General features: G+C 62.1%; 1 protein-coding gene across 2 annotated transcripts in view; it reads right to left on the bottom strand.

Moving 5' to 3' along the window:
• Window positions 1-220: 220 nt before the first annotated feature.
• The window catches only part of LHPP (phospholysine phosphohistidine inorganic pyrophosphate phosphatase), a 145482-nt gene continuing 129573 nt past the window's right edge, over window positions 221-16129 (bottom strand). For both annotated transcript variants that reach the window (XM_058298171.2, XM_012529941.3), the window contains one exon: window positions 221-923. In XM_058298171.2, coding sequence (XP_058154154.1) covers window positions 827-923 — 97 coding nt within the window. In that variant the 3' untranslated portion in view covers window positions 221-826. The remainder of the gene's footprint in view (window positions 924-16129) is intronic.

The raw sequence follows: 16129 nt of genomic DNA on the forward strand, positions 1-16129 counted from the left end.
GGGAGCCCCGGCTACCTCATCCCAGGTGGGCCCTGGGGTGGCTCCCTGCCCTCCCTGGGCCTCAGTTTCCCTGTCTCTTAAACACGGGGGCTAGAGCAGGTGAGGCATCTCACCTCCGATAGGGGTTCAAGCACACGGCAGGACCAAGGCAGGGATGCCCACGCCCTGCTCAGCCCCCGCCCCTCAAGGAGCCCTTCCTGGGAGGCAAAGCCGAGTCGGCTGCTGTGCCAAGGCGGTTTATTGAACACGCGCTCCTCCCGGCCCCCCAGCCCTGCTGCCCGGGGACGAGCTGGGTGGCAGCCTGCAGAGGGCCTCCTGGGTGTGTCACGTGGGGGTGAGATGTGGGGGGGGACTGCTTGAGCAGGTGCTCAGCCGGCACTGGGGCGGGGGGTTGGGGGCAGGGGCCCAGGGCGTCCCCCGGGGGCTGGCCTGGCTCTGGTCTGTGCCCGCTTTTCTCCAGCCTCGTCTGAGAGCCCATATCCAACTGGGTGGCATTTACAGCACGGAAAGGATCAGGTGCAAATGTGCGTTGAGAGGGAACAAATCTGGGGGTTCAGGACAGCCCCAGGGTCCTTAGCCACCTGGCTGAGCACCTCTAGCCCATGCCCACAGGGTGCTGCTTCTCTGGAGGAGTCCGGGCTGCCCCACCTCCCCCAGACCTGGGGGCCAGTGTGGTTGGGGTGCAAGCCGCCGGGGGAGGGGCAAAGGCCAGGGAGGGGAGGGTGGCAGAGGGTGGGCTTTCTGGGCAGGGCCTTGGGGGGCCTGGGTGCTGGGGCAGGGGTAGGGACGAGGCTGGGAGGTGGGGAGGGGCCCTCCACGGAGCCCGTCACTGGTCCACGTGCAGCAGCAGCAGGTCCACGGCCTCTGCGAGGTTGTCCACGTACCCATCGGCCTTCACTTCAGGATGGTGCTCGTCACTGGGCCTGGGGAGGGGCGGCAGGTTAGTGCTGACCCCGTGTTGACCCCGCGCAGCTCCGCAAAGCCCCCTCCCCAGCACCCAGCTCAGGCCTGGCCGTGCCCGAGGGTCGCCTCGGGTCAGGTCCGGAGGCCCGGCCTGTGGCACGAACGCCCCCCGCCTGCCCCTCGTCGGGTTCCAGGGCCCTCGTGCCAGGCCCTGCACAGGGCCGCCCTGCAGGGAGTGCCGGGCGCAGGGCCAGCGCTTGTGGGAAGGCTGGGGGCTCCCTGCCTGCCCCCCACTGAGGGCCCTGCCCCAAGCTCCCTGGAAGCTTCTGCCGTGGTCTGGGAGGGAGTGGCTGAGGAAGCATCCTAAAAGCCAGGTTGTCCCTTTCTAAGGGTTTGGTTCCTGCAAACCACTGTCCTGGGCAAGCCTCTTTTCTTTTAAAAGCATTTTCAGCCCCATGGCCTGGAGGCCACTTCCAGCTGTGAGGTGTGTCCCCAAAGACTGTTGACGCCCTGAGACCTGGGAGAGGGCAGGCGCAGCCCCCAGAGGGGAGGAAACAGGGCGTGTGACTGGGGACGGTCAGGTCCTGGAGCCTCATTAGGTGGAGCTCTGGGTCCCCCACCCCAGGCCCCCACTTGCTTGCCTGCCCTCCAGTCCGGCTGTCCACTGCCCCCTCTGCCCGCTCCTGGGCACGATGCCCGCCCTCCCAGCCGGCTCCTTCCTCCATCCTCCAGGGACGAGCTGCATCCCCTGTCTCGACGTGAGGAGAGAGGAAGACTTCCGGGAGGCTGCGCAGCCAGGGAGAGCAGAGCCGGGGTCGGCCCGGTTCTCCGGGCTCCCGGCCCAGTGCTCTTGGAGCCAAGCTTCTGAGAGCAGGCCCGGCCGCTGGCCACAAGGGCACTGGGGTCGGCAGTGCCTGCTCCAGGACAGAGGTGCCCCGGGGATGCCGCGGCCGGGCCACCTGCTCAACCTCACGATGGATGCCCCAAGGGCACCTGCTACACCAAGGTGAGTCCCCAAGCCTTCATCCTTGGGGACAAGAGGGAAACAAATTCAAGCACACCAGAGCCCCCGCCTCGAGCCGGTCAGCAACCCAAACACGAGAACAACGTGCCTATCAACGTGGGCATTGTCAGGGGTTATTTTGTTCTTTCCATCACAAACACAACCCGGTGAAAATGGCACTTGCCACCATCAAAACGTGGAACATGGCACGGCCTCTTTAGCGGCCGTCGGCACCGACCTGTGACCCACCAAATCCACTCCTTCGTATGTCCCCAGCAGAAATGCACCTATGTGGTCCCCAAAAGGCACCCGCGAATGTTCCACAAGCGAAAACCACACCCATGTCCCTCCGCAGGAGAAAGGGAAGGCAGATTGTGGTGAGTTCACACGTGAGCACGAGTGTGCTGTGCCGAGTGAACCGCTGCTGCGCACGCCGACGCGGGACTCGCCAGCTGCGCGAGGCGCGGGAGAAGCCACGCACAGGAGCGGGCGAGCTGGGGCCCTGCCGGCCGGCGCGAGAGCAGGCAAAGCTCCCGCAGTGACGGGCGCGGGGCACACCCCGCCTCCGCTCGGGGGGACCAGCGCACCGCGCGCGTTACACACGTGCATTACGAGAATGCAACGGAAAGGCGCGTGCGATGCTCGCGGATACGAGGCGGCGACGGCCGTCCCGGGGCTTCCAGGCCGGGGGTGGGCAGACGGCAGCCCCCGGGCCAGCCCTGCCTGCGCTGGCTTCGCGCGGCCCGGGAGCCCAGGCTCCACGCACGGCACCTTATTTGGAGACAGGGTCTGCAGAGAGGCAGTCCGGGGCGAGGGTGGCCCTAAACCCAGGGAGTGGGGTCCTAGAAGTCAGAGACACGGACGCCACGTGGCCACAGGCAGAGGCCGGAGTGGCCGACGCGTCTGCGCCGCGGAGCCCCAAGGGCTGCCGGAACCACCCGAAGGGGGCGGAGGCCACAAGGAGCCTCCTGGAGCCCCGGTGGGAGCCGACACCTCGTGCTCAGCCTCCGACCTGCAGACTGGAGGGGGCCCAGTGTGTGCTGCTTTTTTAGGGCAGCCCTCAAACCAGGACGGGGGCGGGGAGCGGACTTGGCCCAGTGGTTAGGGCGTCCGTCTACCACATGGGAGGTCCACGGTTCAAACCCCGGGCCTCCTTGACCCGTGTGGAGCTGGCCCATGCGCAGTGCTGATGTGCGCAAGGAGTGCCGTGCCATGCAGGGTGTCCCCTGCGTAGGGGAGCCCCACGCGCAAGGAGTGTGCCCCGTAAGGAGAGCCACCCAGCACGAAAAAAAGTGCAGCCTGCCCAGGAATGGCGCCGCACAAAGGGAGAGCTGACACAGCAAGATGACGCAACAAAAAGAAACACAGATTCCCAGTGCTGCTTATAAGGATAGAAGTGGTCACAGAAGAACACACAGCGAATGGACACAGAGAGCAGGCAACTGTTGGGGGAGGTAGGGGAGAGAAAAAAATAAAAAATTTTAAAAATCTAAAAAAAACCCACAAAAAACAAACTTAAAAAAAAAAACCATGCACAACAAACCAGGACGAGGGTCCTCAGGGGCCGGTGGGGCAGCCAGGGGGGCTTCAGGCCACGGCCCGGGGACACCTGCCCAGGTGCGGACCCGCCTTGCCCTCCCCGCTCCTGCCCCCCCCAGGACCCCATCTGCTCCCCTCCGTGACTGAGGGTGCGTTTCCTGGAGCGGAACAGAAATCCTCCCAACAGCCCCTGCCTCGATTTATCACCCACATGCCCAGGCAGCTGCCCTCCAGGTGCACCCCCGCCCCCCGACACCTATGCCCGGGCCCGGGCCCGGTTTCCTGTCCCATCAAGTGGGATGGCCTCCGGGCGAGGGGACAAGATCTCCCCACCACGGAAGAGGATCTGTGTAGGTGCCACACGTGCCACTCCTGAAGGGCGTCCATGGCTACCTACGTGTTGTTACACACTTAGATTCAAGAGTCCATCCCTAGGAAGGGTGGCACTCAGCAGGCCGGCGCTTGCCAGCACCCCGGGAGGTGTGGACGAGCACACCCTAACTCCGTGTGCTGCCGTGGGCCGCGGCCCTCGGGGGACAGTGGCGGGCACTGCAGGGCAGCAGCCAGGGACCCCAGAGGCGACACGCTTTGGAGTCAAAAGCGGCAGCGCGTGCCCCTTGGCATGGAGGCAGCTGGGAGGGGGACGTGCCCGGGGCCGCCCTGCTCGAGCAGGCCTGTGAACAGCGTGCCCCTGGCTGAGGAGGCTGAAGAGGGGAGAGGAGAGATGTGCGGGGGACACAGGCAGGAAGGCCAGCGAGCCAGAAACGGGGGGACAGAGAGAGAGCACGGAGGAGGAAAGGGACAGAACGCAGAAGAAACAGAAACGGAGAAGGCAGGGCGGCAGGTGCGGCGCAGAGCGAGAGACAGAGGTGGAGAGAGAAAAATGGGGCCGGGGTGGGTGGGGGAAGAGAGAGAGACAGGTAGAAGGGGGCAGAGAGGACACATCAGACCCGGGGTGAGCGGGGCGTGCGTGTCAGGGAGACTGAGTCGCGCCCAGGGAGGCAGTCACCAGGGCAGAGGGCGGCGGCCCCCGAGGGGGCCGTGTGTGGCCTGACAGGAGAGGACCCCCTTTCCCCGCACCCCGTGGACTCAGCTGGGCTCCCCTCGCCCGGCCTCCACCAGCTGCGAGGCCCTGCGAGGCCCCCCGCCCCTTGGAGCCTCAGTTTCCCCATCTGTGGGGGGAGATGAGCCGGCACTCAGGCCCCCCGAGAAAGAACCGAGGGGAGGCTGGAAAGGCTCTGGGCGCAGCACCCGCCCCGGGGAGCGCTCCGGCCAGCGCTGCTCTCGAACTCGTCCCCCGCCGGACGCCGCCCTCTGCCTTCCGGGTCGCAGGCCAGCTCCAGGCCTTTGGCGCCCAGGACGCGAAGGGAAGAGAAGGGCGAGGGTTCTGCGAGCGTTTTGTGGGCGTCAGGGAAGCTTCTGGAAAGGGACGTGAGGGCAGGAGCTGTGGCCAATCTGGGCCCCCCTCCCGCCCGCCGCCCCTCCTGCGGTGCTGGCAGGGCCGGCAGGTACCGTCGCGTGTCCCCCGTCTTGACTCAAGCAGCACTGCAGGCGGGTGTCCCGCCGCTCTCCGCCGAGGCCGCTCTTCCCTTCTCCTCTCCTGGGCCCCTTGAGGCCCCCGCGTGCCCCCTCCCACCCGCACAGCGGCCTGCAGAGTGGACGCTGCGGCCCCAGGAGGTGGCGGGGGCGCGTTGCTGCGCGGGAGCAGCGGCTGGCCCAGAGCTGGCTCTGCCGCAGCCCGCCCAGCCGGGCCCGTTTGGAGGGGGCTGGGGTCTTCTGCTCAGGCCTGCCCCCTTCCTGCCCTCACCGCTGCCTGGTCCTTCCTCCAGGCCTGCCCCCTGCCCTCGCTTCTGCAGCCTGAGCAGCTTTCTAAAGGGCTCAGCTGCTCTATCCGCTCCCCTGCGGAAACTGCTGTGGCTCCTGATTGCCCACATCATGGCCCAGCTCTTCAGTCTGCCCTGGCTGGGCCTTGCACAGCCCGCTGCTCTCAGACATTCCCTGCTCTCCCCTACATCTGTGCCTTTGTCCATGCTCTGCCCTGGAATATGTGCCTGCAAACTCCTATGCATCCTTCAACACCCCACCCATTTTCTCCATCTCTGGCTCTGCTCTCTCTCTCACAGAACGAGTTACTTTCTCTTCTGAGCACCTAGAACTTGTACCTCTCCCCCATGCCTTGGTGGCGGGGTGTCACCACATGTGTTCCCCTGCCTGTACCTTTGCTTACTTGGGCTTCCTGGAAGGAGGGGCCCAGTCTCCTGCCCTCAGTGTCCCCCACACAGGCCTGGCCCTGAGCTGGCACCCAGCAAGTGTCCTCTGGGTGAATGAACAAAGGCCCCACCCCGGGCAAGGCGCCACTGGCGTTAGTCATTCCTCCCCCGGGCTCTGGGACGGAGGGAAGGACGCGTGGGGGCGGGAGACAAGGCCGCGCTGTGGCCGCAGCCTGGATGTGGCACAGGGGCTGCCTTTGTAATGGCGGCTGGCCGCCCGGCCAAGGGCCGCCTCCTCCTGGGGGCCCGAATGGCGCCCACGCCTCTTCCCCTAGGCCAGTGGCCGGGAGGAATACTGGGCGGGCCAGAGTCCCCGGGCGGTCCCAGCAGGTGGCCCGCCTGCCCCCTTGAGCCTCCCCCCACCCTCCGTGGCCCCAGAGGCTGGAGCGGCTGCCCACACCAGCGGGCCACACGTCCCTGGAGCTTTAGGAGGCTGGCGGCACCCCGGGTGGCCCTGTTAATTCAGGGAACTGGGCGCTGCATCAGGAGGTGACGCCACGGGGAGCTGACGCCAACGGCGGGCCGCGATGACGACGCTGAGGGAAAGGACAGAGGGTGTCGATTCATGGGGCCGGAGCCGGCGGGGGCCGGGGAAAGGGCAGCTGTCCCTTGGCACCCAGAGGCCCAGCCCCCGGGCCTGAGCCGTCCTTTCGAAAGGGCAGGGGCCAGGGCTTGGTCTCCTGCAAACGCTGGGGGCCGCTGGGAATGGGTGCCACCGCGTGCACCCACCAGCTACTGCCCGCCGCTGGCCGAAGCTTGATGCCAGGCCCGTGCCCACCCACTGGCCGGCCCCAGGACCACTGTCAGGAGGTCAGCCGTGCAGGGCGCGAGCCAGTGGCACGCACTGACCCAGGCCTCAGGCGGCCCTTCTACCCTCTGCCTCCTGGGCCCTCGTGGGCCCTGGCACTGGACAGAGTGGGGCACCCAGCCTGGGCACCTCTGGCAAGAGGCTGGACTTGCTACTGCTGAGAATCCTGCACAGGGGCGCCCCTGGCAGCACTCGGCCTTTGTCCGGCCAAAATTCCCTGGGCCCGTGGGGAGGCCTGGGGGCGCACGAGGGGGACTCCGACCCGGTCCCTCCCAGCAAGGCCATCGCCATGGAAGCAGGAGCCATGCGCCTTCACCGGGTGGCCCGGCCTCAGCTCAGGCCTCGGGCCCCTCACCCCCCATCCTGGGTCCTCGGGCACCCACCCCCGGCCCGGCCTTGACCTGAGGCCTCCTGCACCCCAGCCTGGAGCCCCAGAGCCCGTCCTCGGTCCCTGCTGCCCAGGCACCTCCCGTCACAGCGCCCGGGCCTCACCAGGCCTCCCAGGCTCCAGAAGCCACCGTGTCACGGAGCCCAAGCTTGGCCGCAGGCGCGGGCCCGTGCCCCCAGCTCACACACACACGGTTTTCCCTGGGGAGAAACAGATGCTTGAGGATGTGAAGAGCGGGCGCCGAGGAGTTCTCCCCCCGGGCCCCACAGCTCGCTGCTCGGGAGATGGAATGGGACCCCCTCTGCTGGCCAGCACCTCCCTGGGGGCCCCGGGGCCCGGCGGAGGTGGTGGGCACAGGAGCAGAGCAGGAGCAGGCTGGCGCCAGGCCCCCAGGCCTTACGTGTCCACCTGTCCATCTGCTCATCCATAACGTGTGTGTGTGTGGGTGGCCCCGCCCATGGAGTCTGCAGACTGAAAGCAGTGCACCCTGGGTGATGCCAGCCTTCCTCTCACCGTGGGGGGGCAGCTCCATCAGGGGCCTGACAGCAGGGTCGCCTGGCATGTGTGGGAGATGCGGGTGGGGACGCTGCAGGGCAGGGGGCCGAGCCTGGAAGGGGCTGGAGAGCCTGGGTAACGGGGAGGAGCCCAAGACCCCCCCACTGGTCCTGCCCTTGTCCCCAGGGCCCCTCCAGGGGCTGGGGCGGCTGCCTCCCCCTCTCCCGCAGACTGCCAGGGCGCCGGGTGGGCCGCCAGGCTCTGTGCCCACCCACCAGGAGGGCTGGGGGGAGGAGGTGGCGAGGAGAGGGTCGGGCTGGGCGTGTCCATGCGGCCTCCTGGTGGTCTCGTCCTCGTCCACTGCCCTGCTGGCCCCACCGGGACCCCCCTTTCCTTCAGGATGGGCAGTGCCCCAGGACCTGGAACCCCACCCCCGGCTACCCACCCTCCAGCTGGGAAGGATCAGAAGTCTCTCCCAGAAGAAGGAGGCGCTGGCTGGACCAGTCCCAGGGCCTCTGAGCCCGGATGGATAAACTGAGGCAGGGGAATGGACTTGCCTGTGGTTTCACATCCCCCGGGAGCCGCAGGACATGCCTGGAGATCAGGGCTGCTGTGCTCGCAGCCCCAGAGCTCGTCACCACGAGCGGCCCAGGGCCGGGCATGCGGCGGGCTCGGCCCTGCACCCGCAGGGCGTCAGGCCAACGGCGCGCTGGCGCCACCCCTGCTGCGCTGGAGCGCTGCGGGGCCTGCTCCACCCGCACAGCGGCCCGGGCACCCCGCGCCGTGATTGTAGGGCCGTCCAGAGGCCAGGAACGGGCCCGGGGAGGGGGGTGGCGGGAATGGCCAGGCCCAGCCAGCCCGAGGGGCCCACGGCTCACGTTGGCGCTGGTTTAAATCCAGCGCGTGGAGCGACACGTTCCTCGGCACACAGAGCCCTCCTGCTTCTGGGGGTCGAGGGGCTGCTGGCCGCCCTGAAGCCCTGTGGACGGGGAGCAGCTCATCCCAGCACCCCAAGGTGGGGACCGGCCCGAAGGAATTCTGCAGCCCTGACCATGCAGGCCCAGTGACCGTGCAGGGACGAGAGCCCAGTGACCGTGCAGGGACAGGCCCGGTGACCGTGCAGGGACAGGCCCAGTGACCGTGCAGGGACGAGAGCCCAGTGACCGTGCAGGGACGAGAGCCCAGTGACCGTGCAGGGACAGGCCCGGTGACCGTGCAGGGACAGGCCCAGTGACCGTGCAGGGACGAGAGCCCAGTGACCGTGCAGGGACAGGCCCGGTGACCGTGCAGGGACAGGCCCAGTGACCGTGCAGGGACGAGAGCCCAGTGACCGTGCAGGGACAGGCCCAGTGACCGTGCAGGGACAGGCCCAGTGACCGTGCAGGGACGAGAGCCCAGTGACTGTGCAGGGACAGGTCCAGTGACCGTGCAGGGACAAGAACCCAGTGACCATGCAGGGACGAGAACCCAGTGACCGTGCAGGGACGAGAGCCCAGTGACCGTGCAGGGACAGGCCCAGTGACCATGCAGGGACAGGCCCAGTGACCATGCGGGGACAGGCCCAGTGACCGTGCAGGGACAGGCCCAGTGACCATGCAGGGACAGGCCCAGTGACCGTGCAGGGACGAGAGCCCAGTGACCGTGCAGGGACAGGCCCAGTGACCGCACAGGGATGGGAGCCCAGTGCTCACGGGAACCAGAGCTCCCCGGGACCTCGCCTGTCCCCCCACAGCAGCTCTCTCTGGGCGGGGCCTCGGACACCCCTGAAGTCCTCCTTGGCTTTGGCTTTGCGGTCATCAGGCACACAGGGGACGAAGCCCGAGCTGGGCACACTTCCACCGGGCAGAGGGCGGCACGGGGCTGGGCACAGGTGGGATTCCTAGACTCGAGCCAGTGGGACGGGGACTTCACAGGGGACCCTGGCACCAGCCAGCCACGGAGAGGACACGGGGCCTGTTCCAGCTCACTCCAGCCAGGCGGCACCCGGACAGGCAGACCCGTCCCTGCAGCACCAGCCGCTCCTTGCGCGGTTCTCACTGCCCCCTCGAGAAGCGAGGACTCGCCGAGAATGAGCAGCTGGAGACGTGCGTGGCGCTCGCCAGCCTGTTAGAGGCTCTCACGCTGACAGGTGAGGTCCCTCGAGCCCCCTGGAGGGCAGGGCAGCTGCTGGGCCCCAAGCTGAGGCCTGGGCCCACCTCACACACACAGGAAGGGCATGGTTGCAGACCAGTGGCCCCTGGACACGTCAGGGTGGGCCCACCCAAGTGTTTTTCTAAAATGGAAGCTGGACATCTAGAGCGAGTACCCGGGGCTGGCATTCCACAGGCAAGAAAGGGCCCCTGAGGCACAGCAGCTGCCTTTTGAATGGGGCAAGAGGCTTCCAGTTAGCCACACTTCCCACCATTCTCTACTGCTCCTGTTGTTTCACCCGGCCCATTTTACTCCACTGCATCATCTGCCTGTCCTTGCAGATATCTGAATTTGCTGCCCTGCCCTAAAACTTTGACTCTCTGGGACTCATTCCCCAAGGAACAGGTTGCCTCCTCCAGGAAATCTTCCCTGAATTTCCCCTCCACCCCCACCAGCCCCAGTGCTCGCCTTGGGGAGGTGCAGTTCTGTGCGCCATGGCTCCTGGGCTGACTTCCTCAGGGCTCGAGTCACTCTCCTGCACCTGCCCGGTTACCTGTCCGGTGCTGTGGCCCTGTCTGCTCCCCAAAGGCAGGGGCATTCCCTTGGTGGCCTCAAGCACTTAGCCTAGGCCCTCGGAACCTGGTGGGAAGGGGAGATGCCGGCCAGCTGCCCCGGCTGCTCAGGGCTGTGCCCCAGGCACCTGGGCCTGTGTCCTGGAGAGCGGGGGTGGAGGCAGTCTGTCCCCAGGGGTGGGGGGCCGCGTGCAGGCAGCGCCGGGCAGGGGGGCCGCGCTCCCTCAGTGTCCGAGGCTCGGGCCTCCCTCCCTGGTCCTGCCGGCCCGGGCTCCGGCACAAGGACCACACATGCCCCGAATTCCTCGACCTTCTCGGGGGGGACACATGGCCTGCGTCCCCCCAGCGCCTGCGTTCTCAGTCTGGGTCTTAGCCGCAGGGAGTTTCTTTCTGGAGAACTGCTTACCAGGATAAAGCTCCCTCTGCCCCCACACCCAGACCATTTCAAGTTCAAAAATGCCGGCACCCAGCACCCCGCCAGGACCCGGGGGCAGCCCTCCTGTGCTGGCTGCCTGGACGGCGGAACTGGAGCCCAAGGGGCACTTTCTCTCACTCACCCCACAAGGCTCAGCTGAGAGAGCCCCTGGTGCCCAGGGCCCCCCGAACGAACGCGTGAACACCCCTGTCCCGCAAGGCCTCTGGAACATACGCCCCAAGAGTCCGGCGGGGACCCTGTAGAAGGGGGGACATCCCAGCATCGCAAGGAGCACCCCCAGAGCGTGCATCTGTCCTGGGGGCACGGCGCCCTCCTTGGGGGCCAGGGAGCACTTGCTGGGGTGCCAGCCACCCCCAGGGAACTCCCTCACCCACTCCCGGCCCCAAACCCAACCCCGAAAGCAGGCCCCACCCGTGCAGGCGGCCACCAGCCCCCACGGCCTGCCCAGGTCCTATCGGCAGGAGTTTCTTTTTCCTTTTTTGTTCTGGCCTGACTGTGAGTCAACCCTCCCTATTTACAGTCCCCACGGGGACTCACACCTCCCCACGCTGTGCCAGGGAGCAGAGGCTCCGGGGGGCTGGGCAGGCCAGAGGGCATCTAGCTTTGGGGTCACGCACCCTGGATTTGGGCTGGGCCGGCCTTGACCCCTGCGTGACATTGGCACACACTCTGGCCTCTATTTCCTCATCTACAAAGTGGCTGTGGGGAAGGGGCAACGAGACCCGCAGCTGGCTGAGGCTGCGGCCCCCAGCAGATGCCCAGCTGGGGCTGGACAGATGGACACGTGTTCACTCCATCAAGGTGCACTGAGGATGGATGGACAGACAGAGCAGAGGCTCACTCAGGGGTGGACAGAGGGACACAGCAGACATTTGGGCTGGGCAGATGGCCACGGCAGGCGCCCGGTCAGTGGTGGACAGATGCACACGGAGGTGCCCAATCGCGGAGGACAGATGGACGTGGCGAGAGCCTGACTGAGGGCAGACGCATGGACACCTGAGCACGGTCCTGAGCGGTGAGGGCCATAGTGCTCATGGGCCCCCCACGGGGCTCAGCAGAGGGGGCGGGCACCACTCTGGGGTCCTGGCGCGGCCCTGGAGGCTGCACACACAGCCAGGTGCCGGGGCTGGAGCGCCACACTCCTCCACGGCAGAGACGCCCAGCTGGCTACGCCAGGGGCCAGGTGGCAAATGACCCCTCGGGCCTCTTCTGAGCAAGAGATGGTGCAGCGCCAGCAGACGCCATCCTGGCCTGTGTCCCTTGCCGGCCCTCGGGGCTCGCCTGGCAGGCCCACGGGCGCCCTCCCGGCGATGCCATTTCTAACGGCACTGTCGCTGAGACCCCTCCCCGCTGGCGGCCTGGCTGGGTGATTTCCACGGGTCAGCGCCTGTGATTTTTCAGGGGCCTAATGAGGTAGGTGCCACCACCCCATCTGCAGCTGACGAGACAGAGGCTCAGAGAGGTTCAGCCGGCGTGGGAGGTCTGCCCCCCACCCCAGCCTGGACTCGGAAGCCCCTGCAGCGCTGTCGCAATGCCCACGGGAAACCAGGCGCAGGGCAGGGAGGGACAGGCCTGCAGGGGCTGGGGGCTGCCTTCAAGCCACCGAGCCTCTGACAGCTGCTCCTAATATTTTGAGCAAAACCCGCTGAGCACCTGGCCCGTGTTTAGATTAAACAGCGCTCGCCCAGCCCCTGGCAAGCTGCTCGCCAGCGGCCGATTCCCCCGAGAGGTCCGAGCGCCGCCCAGCCCCGGGGCGCTCCTCCAGCCTCCCGTGGAAATGCCACCCACGCCCTCCCCCCTGAGGCCAGCCGCCCCTGGGCTGCACACACCAGCTCTGAGTTCTCCCCGCGGTGGGCCAGGGAGGAGGGAGGACGGGCGTGGGGACGTGGCACGACCCCCCCATGCCCAGTGTGCCCCTTGCCAGTCCTGAGGCAGCTGGAGCGTCTCGGGGCCATTCACTCAAAGGCTGCGGGCCCGCCCCACCGTCACCTGCAGGCCGGGGCAGCCGGGCGGGGGCCTCCTGTTGGAAGGCGGCAGTGAGCGGGTTTCCAATGGGCAGGACGCCCCTCTAGTGCTGGGAGGTGGTCCCCTCCTTGCCCCCGTGAAAGGGAAGACAGCAAAGCTCAGGGCTGGCAGGAGCTTGCGCAGCGTGCCCAGCGTCTGCCCTGGTCTGCTGGCTTGGAGGCCAGGCTCCTGAAGCCGGGCCCCGCTGCCCCGGCCCCCGCTGCCCGCGAGCCAAGCTGCTGCTGGCGGCGCTGTTCAGGCACCGAGATGTGGCGCTCCCCCCCATGGAGAGTGAGGCCTGGGCTTAGAAAGGCTGTTTGTGAACTCCGGGGCCTTCCCCGGATTCCCAGGGGACCGTCTGGTCTCGGAGGTTTCACCTGGTTTGTGTGCAGTCCACCCCCGGGGGACCGGGGCAGGAACTTCCCGGATGGGGGGCCTGGGGGGTGGTTCCAAAGGGCTGCTGGGCACGTGAGACTGCTCAGCTTCCTGGGCCCTCAGTGAGGTGCAAAGTAAGAGCACATGCAGGGGGCTCGGCTGGAGCAGTGAGGTCTTTTTTTGAAAAAAAAGACCAATTTATTTCTCTCCCCTTCCCCCTGTTGTTTGCTCTCTGTGTCCACTCGCTGTGTTCCGCTTGCATTATCCACTTGCATTATCCGGCAGCACTGGGAAACTGCGTCTCTTTTTTGTTGCATCATCTTGCTGCGTTAGCTCTTCGTGTGTGCGGCGCCACTCCTGTGTGGGCTGTGCATTTTTCATGCAGGGCAGCTCTCCTTGCGGGGCGCACTCCTTGCGCATGGAGCAACCTTACATGGGGGCATCCCTGTGTGGCATGGCACTCCCTGTGTGTGGCAGCACTGCGCATGGGCCAGCTCCGCACGGGTCAGGAGGCCCTGGGGATCGAACCCTGGACCTCCCATGTGGTAGGTGACGCTCTATCAGTTGAGCCACATCCGTTGCCCTGTTAGGTCTTACATTAAAGAAGAAGAGCTAAAATCAAAGACCTTACTGCATGCCTGGAGAAATTAGAAAAAGAACAGTAAACTAACCCTAAGTCAAGCAGAAGGAAAGAAAGAAAGAAAGATTAGAGCAGAAATAAGTGAAATTGAGAATAATAATAAAAAACAAAAGAATTAACAACAGCGCAAGCTGGTTCTTTGAAAAGATCAATACAATTGAAAAACCCTTAGGTTGACTGACAAAGAAAGCAGGAGAGAAGACAAATAAAATCAGAAGTGAGGGGTGGAGGGACATTACTAACTGACCCCACAGTTAATAAATAAAAATAAAAAGGATCACAAGGAACCATGCACAACAGAACACCAACCAACTAGACAACTTACATGAAATGGACAAAAATTCCAAGAAACACATGATCAACCTACATTGACTCTACAAGAAATAGAAGACTTCAGCAGAGCAATTACAAGCAAAGAGATTGAATCAGTCATCAAAACCTTCCAACAAAGAAAGCCCAGGACCAGATGGCTTCATAGGTGAATTCTACCAATCATTCCAAGAAGAATTAATAGAAATTCTGCTCAAACTCTTCCAAAAAAACTGAAGAGAAGGGAGCATTACCTAACTTATTCAATTAGGCCAAAATCATCCTAGTACCAAAGCCAGATAAAGGTATTACAAAAAAAAAAATTACAGGCCAATTTCTCTTATGAATGTAGAAGAAAAATCCTCAATGAAATACCTGCAAATAGAATACAACAGCATATCCAAAGAATTATGCACCACGATCATTTGGGTTTTATCACAAGCATGCAAGGGTGGTTCAACACAAGAAGATCAAATAATACAGTACATTGCATCAACAAAATAGAGGGAAAAAACCTACTTGATCATCTCAATTGACACAAAAAAAGCATTTGACAAAGTTCAGCATCTTTTCTTGATAAAAACACTTAGAAAAATAGGAACAGAAGGGAATTTCCTCAACATGATAAACGGCATTTGTATTAGTCAGCCAAAGGGGTGCTGATGCAAAATACCAGAAATTGGTTAGTTTTTATAAAAGTTATTTATTTGGGGTAGAAGCTTACAGTTACCAGGCCATAAAGCATTCAGTTACTTCGCTCACCAAAGTCTACTGCCATGTGTTGGAGCAAGATGGCTGCTGGTGTCTGTGAGGGTTCAGGCTTTCTGGGTTCCTCTCTTCCCAGGGCTTGCTTCTCTCTGGGCTCAGCTACTCTGTTATCTCCACAAGGCCAGCTATAGCCTATCAAGCAAATAGTCTGTTTCTCTTCCTGGGCCCTTCTCTCTTTCCTCATGACCACGCTCCTCTGTGTGCTTACTTCCCAGGGCTCCAGCTCAAGACTCCAGCATCAAAACTCCAATTTCAAACTCCAACATCAAAAACTCCAACTGTCCTTTGCCATGTCTTTTATCTGTGAGTCCCCCGCCCCTTGCTGGGTGGGACTCAACACCCAACTGTCATGGCCTAATTAAAGCCCTAATCATAATTTAGTCATGCCCAGGTACAGACCAGTTTACAAACATAATCCAATATCTATTTTTGGAATTTATGAGCCATATCAAACTGCTACAGCATAGATGAAAAACCCATACTTAGTGGTGAAAGACTGAAAGCTTTCTAAGATCTGGAACAAGATAAGGATGCTCACCGTTACGGCCATTTAACATTGAACTGGAAGTCCTAGCCAAAGGCAAGAAAAAGAAATAAAAACATCCAAATTGGAAAAGAAGAAGTAAAATTTTCACTACTTGCAGATGACATGATTCTCTATGTAGAAAGTCCAAGAAAACTACAGCAAAGCTGCTAGAGCTAATAAATGAATTTAGCAAAGTGACAGGATACAAGAGCAACACACAAAAATCAATAGTGCTTCTATACACTAGTAATGAGCAATCTGAGGAGGAAATCAAGAAAAAAATTCCATTTACGATAGCAACTAAAAGAATCAAATATCTAGGAATAAATTTAACCAAGGATATAAAGGACTTATATAGAGAACACCACAAAAAATTGCTGCAAGAAATTAAAGAAGACCTAAATAAATGGAAAGACATCCCGTGTTCATGGACTGGAAAACTAAATATAGTTAAGATGTCAATTCTACCCCAGATAATTTACCGATTCAATGCAATCCCAATAAAAATTCCAAAAGCATAGTGGAAAAGCCATTTATGAAATGTATATGGAAGGGTAAGGGCCTCTAAATAGCCAAAAACATGTTGAAAAAGAAGAATAAAGTTGGAACACCCACATTTTCTGACTTGAAACATATTACAAAACTATAGTGGTCAAAACAGCATTGTACCGGCACAAGGACAGATATATCAACCAATGGAATTGATTGGAGAGTTCAGAAATAGACCCTCACACCTATGGTTAAGTGATTTTTGATTAGGCTGCCAAGTCCACTCAATTGGGAAAGAATCGTCTCTTCAACAAATGGTGCTGGGAGAACTGAACATTTGTATGCAAGAGAATGAAAGAGGACCTCTATCTCACACCATATACAAAAATCAACTCAAAATGGATCAAATACCTAAATATAAGAATGAGAACTATAAAACTCCTAGAAGAAAATGTAGGGAAGCGTCTTCAGTAT

This window comes from Dasypus novemcinctus, chromosome 6 (genome assembly GCF_030445035.2).
Source record: "Dasypus novemcinctus isolate mDasNov1 chromosome 6, mDasNov1.1.hap2, whole genome shotgun sequence".
Classification (NCBI taxonomy): domain Eukaryota; kingdom Metazoa; phylum Chordata; class Mammalia; order Cingulata; family Dasypodidae; genus Dasypus; species Dasypus novemcinctus.